Source organism: Ostrea edulis, chromosome 1 (genome assembly GCF_947568905.1).
Source record: "Ostrea edulis chromosome 1, xbOstEdul1.1, whole genome shotgun sequence".
Classification (NCBI taxonomy): Eukaryota; Metazoa; Mollusca; class Bivalvia; order Ostreida; family Ostreidae; genus Ostrea; species Ostrea edulis.
The window spans coordinates 54,144,406-54,152,361 of NC_079164.1; the positions used below are offsets into that span (position 1 = coordinate 54,144,406).

The window sequence follows — 7,956 nt, forward strand, 5'->3', positions numbered from 1 at the left end:
CCTTCATAAGACATGAGCTGTGCAGATATTATGAATGTTTTCCTACATGGAAGACCATTCTTTTCCCATTGAATTGATAAAAAACTACTTCAAGCAAATCTGGTACTGTTACATACAGATGTTACACCCCTTTGATTTTTGTTATGTTCTGTTGTTGTTTTTTTGACATAATTTAATGTATTTTTGTCTCCAATGTTCTACTGATCAGATGTAGATGAATTAAATGTAATGCAAATTTGAACTTATCAACCAACAAATGAAAATCCTGAAATTTTTTAACAAGCATTTACTGGGGGTTTAATGCTAATAAAAATTCCAAATCTTCATAACTTCAGAGTTTTCATACCCCTGTCAATATACAAGGAGAACGTACAAACTAATTTTTTAGAAAATGATTTTGAGTCATAGTGTCCATTTGTATGTGGCAAACCATTTCTACCACGTCTTATACCTAACAATGTCAATTCTACCTCTATTGAAACTTATTAGATATATGTAGTGAAATTGAATGATTGGATGCATGTGAATAAAATAGAATCAGGGTTTTAAAAAAAACTATTGCCCACCACTCAATTTATTACAGTAAACAGCACAGAGATAATAAATTACAATAGTGTCATATGTTGTTGGTATATTATGCTTTTACAGTTGCACAATCATATTCTATCTTCACAGAAATTATTCCTGGTCACGAAGTCTATCCCGAAGTTACAGCAGAAGTGTATCAAGGAGTCGATCACGGCGGCGAGAATCCCGCAGTCCATCGATCCGTCGGAGGAAAGGCTCCCCCAGTCATTTGGATAAACGAAGGATTACTAGGTAGGACTATACTATTCTATATCCATATGCTGGCAAAATTACACCAACTGTACATACTTATAAATCTAAGAAAGCAAACGGTGCCATGTATATTCAGTCAAAGTAAAAATTCTCCAGAAGAATTTAAACATGATATATGATAGCGAAACCAGATTTCATCTTGCCATATATTTTACAGAATAGCAGCATACCTGCCATCATGGTATATTTCGATTGCCGTTTCCTGTATTGAATATTGAAACTAACACATGTTGGGTTTAAAACTAACAATACTAATATGGTTGAGATTGCAAGTGCATATATATACAGTGTGTGTACAGTATAATGCAATTAACATGAATGGGAGGATGATTGATCGCTGCATGTTTAAAACATGTATTTCACTTTGCCAGACTTTCATATATCAAGCATATTTATTTGTATTGAAGTGTCTGTACTATGAGTTCAGAAACATATAGTACGATCAAAATTAGGAATGTCAGAATGGTTGCTATCTTTATTCCATTTATATTTAAATTTGATGATTATTTGAGAATATATGAATGATATTCAGCTAATATTGTAAACAGTTACCATAAATATACTTTTAGAAATATACATGACATCACTTGAAGTTTTTATATGCACATGCAAAGAATAAAAAAGTTAAGTCTTTTACATCTTCTCCTGTGATATTTTTCATCAACTTGATCATAAAAACTTGTTAATCACAATAAATTTTGATGATCTGTAACACTATTTTAGAAATACCAGTGTGTGCTATTTTCTTTTAATTCATGAAAACATGATGAATTCTATTTGAGTTGGCTTATTCAGTTTTCTTTTAGTCGTACATGTTTTGTCACTTGCATTATGGAAAACACTAAAAAAAATCAAATTCAAATATAATTTTATCAAATTGTTAAATGCAAGGTAACTTTGGTGATATCTAAAATAATGTTAACATCCCAAGTAAAAATCAATTTCACATTTGAAGGAAATTGAAAATCAACTCAATCTTGTTCAAAAATAATTTGCCAGAAAGACCTTCTTTGTCTGTTTTTTATTCATGATATGTACACATATATATTTCAATTTGTCAGTGGAGCCAAATTACATCATGCAGTACATGTATATTCTAATACATCCCCTTTTAAGTTGCGTGATTCAGTAAATATTATATATAATAATAAAAAACCCAAATGTATATGCATTGACATTTTTGATAACCCTGCTGTAAAATTGATTTGGAGGTTGTTATTGTGTGACACTTTATAGTATACATGAACCATGTGTCCATGTTACAGTGCCAGGAAGCGACCGATCCCGTACTACCGCCCCACACCCCCGAGTCCTAGTTCTGACAGTGATGACTCGTTCTACCATTACCACCGATCTAAGAGTCCCTCTCGCCACAGACAGCGCAGCAGGAGTAGTAGTATACTTCACTACAGCCGCCGTAGCTGGAGCATAGATAGCGACAAAGGAATATAATGTACTGCATGGATAGGATTGAAACGTGATGTACAGCTGACTGCATCAAACAAATACATGTATGGAAAAATAATGTGCAGCGTAGACATAAGGCACTAGGATTTGATTTTAATAGTAAGATGCAGTTAATTTGACTTTGTCAACATTTTTGATATCGTAAAAACTTAATTGATCATAAGTTGCACCATATGGTATCCTGGGAATGATGTCACAATTTGTGTAGCTCCACTTGTCCTATTTTGTTGCAACAGCAATATTGCTCTGAGTCATTCTTCAGATTACATTGAATGCATTCAAAAAATGTAAGGAATGGAAATGGTTTATACTTATTTTGCACAATATAAAATAGATTAGGATATTTATAAATTACTTCACTTTATATCATATAAGATGAGTAGAAATCATTTCATCCTAAAATAATGTACAGCATAGAAAGTGCAACATAAAATATCAGCAAATAAAATGTACCAAAAAAAAAAGAATAAGACATACGGTAGGCAAAGATAAAGACACCTTTATTGTTTCCTATATAAAATCATTACTATTAGAACACATCATCTTAACTATTAAGTGAAAAAAATTCCCAAATGTGTTGAAGATTTGTTGCCCTCTATAGATCTGTGGTCTTAATTTCATTGGTTATGGAAGTCATGTGATTCTAAAGTAGTCCAGAAAAAAAGGTGCATATTACCGATTTGTTCTTTAAATGGATGCTGTTATTTTAGCTTGTAAAAATGAACTGATACCATGACTAATGTTGCACTTTATATAGATGTTGAAAGTGCAATTTTGTTTTGGAAAACACTGTGCTTATTTGTTTGTAATGAAATCCACTTATGGCTCACTAGCTGCCATGGCTGCCTGTTAATGAAAGCTGTTTAGTGGCATAATGTTGTCAAGTCTCACTCATTCGCTGTTTAGTTTCACTCTGTCCTTGTGAAATCTCATTAGCTGTTTATTTTTACTTTTTTAAAATCTATTTATAGATACATGTACCATTAACCAGAGGTTGTCAGTGTTATGCATATGCAGATTATCCATTTCCAATTAATTTGAAAATGGGAGCCCTGTTGGCTATAGTAATCACATTGTTCATCCATCCATCTGTCTATCAATTCTTTGGCTATAGTAATCACATTGTTCATCCATCTGTCTATCAATTCTTTTGTTGTGAAACATAACTCGAACAGATTTTGCCATTATGTTTTTGAATTTATAAAAATAGATTTTAATTGTCTTACTCGCCCAGTATGGTTAGTTAGTAACTTCAACGTAACTTTGTAAGGTACAGGAAAAAATAAAATGATACAAAACATATTTTTCATTCATCTGTAAAAGGAGGATTGTCATGTTGGAAAGAAACATCAATTAAAAAACTAACACAATTTACAATTTCATGATGAGTTTTCAATTTTTTTGTATGACTAATTTTAAAATAGTGTATTTCCAATTTTAGTAAATTGTAATATTGATCCGATTTTGCAACACTACCTCCAATTCAAGTTTGATACATTTTCATTGTGACTATATCATGAAAAATTTTCAACATACAGTTTTTATATTCTAAAGAAAGGTAGTTATTTATTAAAAGAAGACACCTTATGGATTATGGTCTGTCTGTTTGTCCATCATCACTTTTGTTGTAACTCAATATCTTAAACCTTTTTCTACAAATAGCTTTCATATCTGTACAAAGATATTTGACAGTTAAAGAAAGATCCCAATGGATTTTTTAATCATGAGGTCAAAGGTCAAGGTTACAACAGACTTGCTACACTTAGAACTTTTATATTTTATACAAAGTTAATGTAGTTGATCATGCTGTTGAACATAGAAATGAAGATTAATCACTCCTCTCTGTCTTTACAAACATTAATAAATTCTCTGTCATTAGCACTAAGCTCATGTAATACATGAAAAGTTCTTAGCGGGGCCTTTTCTGGCTAAGTCAGTTTTCTGGTACATCTGTATACAAATGATGTATGATATACTTTTTAATTGTTTTTAGGAAAGGACTTGTATATTCAGGACTTTATGGTTATGATTTGGAAGATCATTCCATTCACTTTGATTTACTTTGAGTATATTAAGTAAAGACTTCTTTTATAAAGCTACATGGTTTTATAATGTGTAGAAACTGTTTGTGTATCTTACATTTAATTTGTACAGTCTAGTCAATCTATTAACAATATTGGGAAATTGGAAGGATTACCATATCAACATGGTAACACTTACCAAATACTACTACCTGAATTTGAATCGTGAAAACAATGAACTGCAATAGAATTTGAAATACAAATGCATGTATGTTAGTCTGCCTTTTGAATATATTCACAATTTCAATGTTTTTGCCTTTGATATTTTTACAAATTTCAATGATAGGTATTTATTTGAGAATTTCGGGGAAAAATGGAAGTAGAATGTAAATGAAAGGAATAAATTTCATTTTTGAAAATATGTGAGGGTATGAACTGCAATGCTTTATGTCGACATACTCCATGAAGCGCATTAGCTAACATGCTTCTTGAAATATACCGTCACATTTATTTTCAACAATGAAATTTATTTCTTGAATAAATGTTTTAAAAACAATAGAAATTTGTAAAGAGATGAACAGATATTACTGTACATAATCATGTGATATTTAAGCAAAGCTAGGATGACTGCAATTTGGTATTTTGTGATATATTGTTTTGCACAGGTTGTAAGGAATGTCATAGGGCAATGTTGTGGTAGTACGTGCAATATTTGAGTTCAGATGATTATGATTTTTACTGCTATACTCTAGTCTTTTGTGTTTAAAACTTGGTGCATTGTAATTATGTGTCTGTTTGAATTTAAATTTTATATTTGTTTCAATTCAGATGATTTTAGTTTATAAACATATTGTTTTTCATGAGTGATAACCTAATTGATCAAGCCCAAAGTTTCGATAGCTCAATCAGAAGTTTTGGGATAATTCATCTCTTACATTTCAGCATGTAGTACTTGTATAGGTAAACAACTTGATATTTCTAACTGCATTTGTTACACTGAGAAGAGAATTGAATGCATGGTGACATTTGTAATCGATTTCTGGTTATTTTAAAGTTTTTAGACTCAAATATATTGGATTTCCTTATACATGTATGTTCCTTTACAAAATTCCCCACTACCTACTTTTATCAAACTAAATCACCCACCCTCAAGTTGTTAAAGGTTGGCAACATTGATGAATATGTTGTATTTGCTTAATGTACAATTACTTTTAAACTCGCCTTAGCTGAAATCTTGAACTTTTCTGATCACTTTATGTCTGTCGTCTCTCCATCTGCCTGTCTGTCCGTAAACTTTTCTCATTTACATCTTCTCCTCCAGAACCTCAGGGCCAAATTCAATCAAACTTGATAAAAAATCATCCTTGGGTTAAGGGGATTCAAGTTTGTTAAAATGAAGGGCCATGTCCCTTTCAAAGAGGAGATAATCAGGAAATGCAAAAATAAGTTTGGGTCATTCAAGAACCACTTTGGTAGAAAAGTTTAAATTTAGAAGAAAGCCTCCTGACATAGTGTGGATTCAAGTTTCTTGAAATTATAAACCCCCAGGTGTAGGGTGGGGACCAGTATAGGGATCAAAGTTTTACATAGTTATAGGGATCAAAGTTTTACATAGTTATAGGGATCAAAGTTTTACATAGTTATAGGGATCAAAGTTTTACATAGTTATAGGGAAACATCTTTGAGAATCTTATCAAGAACAACAGGGCAATGATTACTCATACATGTACTAGTATGCAAGCAACCCCAGGTAGTGCAGGTTCAAGTTTGTTAAAATCATAACACACACACACAGTTGTAGGATGGGGCCACAGTAGGAGATACAATTTAATGAGAAATATATAGGAAAAACTTCTCAAGAACAACATGGCCATGATTATAGTCATATTAATATGCAATCATCTTCAGGTAATGCAAATTCAAGTATGCACAATTCAGGGGATAGGGTTGGGCCACAGTAGGGGATCAATGTTTTATATGGGAATATGTAGGGGATTAATTAAAACAAATTCTTTTCAAGAATAGCATAGTCATACTAAATCATCAAAATGCAAACATTCCTAAATTTAGTGGATTTAATTTTTTTATGCATGATCTAAAATCCATCATCCATATGGAGGTTTGTAATGACTCGTAAATGACTCATGTTGATTTTCAGGTCAAAAAGTTATCATGTATTTAATTCCCCTGTGTCGAAGATTGGAAGGTATATTGCTTTTGTCCTGTTTGCCTAACCAAATTATAACTTTTGAATGGTGAGTGATAGAGCTCTTATATTTCATATGTGCATTCCTTATGACAAGACCTTTCTTTGGTTGTGATTTTGACCTTACATTTCATACCATGATCTTTGACCTTGTATCAATGTTATGCCATGACCCTTTGAGGCTATGTTAGGGCCACAATGTAGGGTAAAAAGATGAAATGGGAATAAAGATTTTTTTAAATCTTAAAATCACAACAACACATTCAGGTGAGTGATATGATCCATGGGCCTCTTGTTTCAAATATTGATATTCATAAGGATGAAATTGTATATTTCATCAGCACAAACTCCTCAAATAGGTTTGAGACAGGGAGCATTTTTGATAAGTAATAAATATAAGATATTTTCATGCTCCCCAAATCAAATTATCAGTTGGGAAGGGGGATACTGTTTTTGTAATGTCTGTGTCTGGCACACTGTAACTGTGGACATAGTCAATTGAAAGGTTGAAGTCTAAGGTATGAATAATCTGAATGTTCAATTTTGCGAAAGCTCATTGGCAGAGTCTTTCACAAACGCATGTTTTCATCTAGTTTCTTGCTAGTGTTTATTTTAATGTCGTGATACAGGGAAAAAAAGGTAAATACCATAAAATGGTAACCATCCTGATTGAAATTGATTTATTGAAGACAATAAAATCAGTTTAATTTTATTTGATTTATCGGGGGAGGTTGAATTCATGTACTGATAGTTTTTAAAACACAGATGCGAGACCTTGGGGGGGTGGGGGTTGCCATTTTGAAAACCTGTGTTAAAAACTAAAAACAAACTTCAGTACTTATGGGCTGAAACATCTTAGGGCAAAATGTCTCCATCTGGGGTGGATTCTGCATGTAGATTTTTGTTGAACTGTCAATGAATCCTCCACTTTTATTTCAGAATAATGCCAATTATAAGTAAGGATTTGTGTACATGCATGTATATTTGACTGGTGGAAATATATTTTGGGTGATTTTTCAGCAATTGATGAAATGAATTAACAGTAATGTGATCATGATGTATGAATGTTCTTTACATGGAAATGTCACCTGGGTTCTTATGGTATTGTTTGATGCATTTCATTTTCATCATTGTCAAATGCAACAAATCCTTTCATATTTTATGTACCAAATATTATTTTGAAGTTTTTTGCCAAATTCAATGTGTTTTTCTTGTTTTACCTGACAATTCTTTACCTGGACTTATTTCATGGCTGTAATGCTGTCTTTTGTATATTTTTTATGATATTGAATTTGTTATTCTATGGGATCATTCTCTTCACATTCCAGTGTGTGGTTTTTGTTTATTTGTGTTGTTGTTTTTTTTTTGGTTTTTGTGAATGGATTTTATTATACAAATATAAAGTCACGAAGTATTTACAAA

At 31.9% G+C, this 7,956-nt stretch overlaps 1 protein-coding gene across 6 annotated transcripts in view; it reads left to right on the forward strand.

The window, feature by feature from the left end:
• LOC125650005 (serine/arginine repetitive matrix protein 4-like) overlaps positions 1-7,956 on the forward strand; it is a 15,237-nt gene extending 7,281 nt beyond the window's left edge. For 4 of the 6 annotated variants that reach the window (XM_048877938.2, XM_048877969.2, XM_048877947.2 and 1 more), the window contains 3 exons: positions 676-819; positions 998-1,021; positions 2,106-7,956. In XM_048877938.2, the coding sequence (XP_048733895.1) occupies positions 676-819; positions 998-1,021; positions 2,106-2,292 (355 nt within the window). In that variant the 3' untranslated portion in view covers positions 2,293-7,956. The remainder of the gene's footprint in view (positions 1-675; positions 820-997; positions 1,022-2,105) is intronic. The other 2 variants (XM_048877961.2, XM_056154126.1) reach the window with 1 other exon arrangement.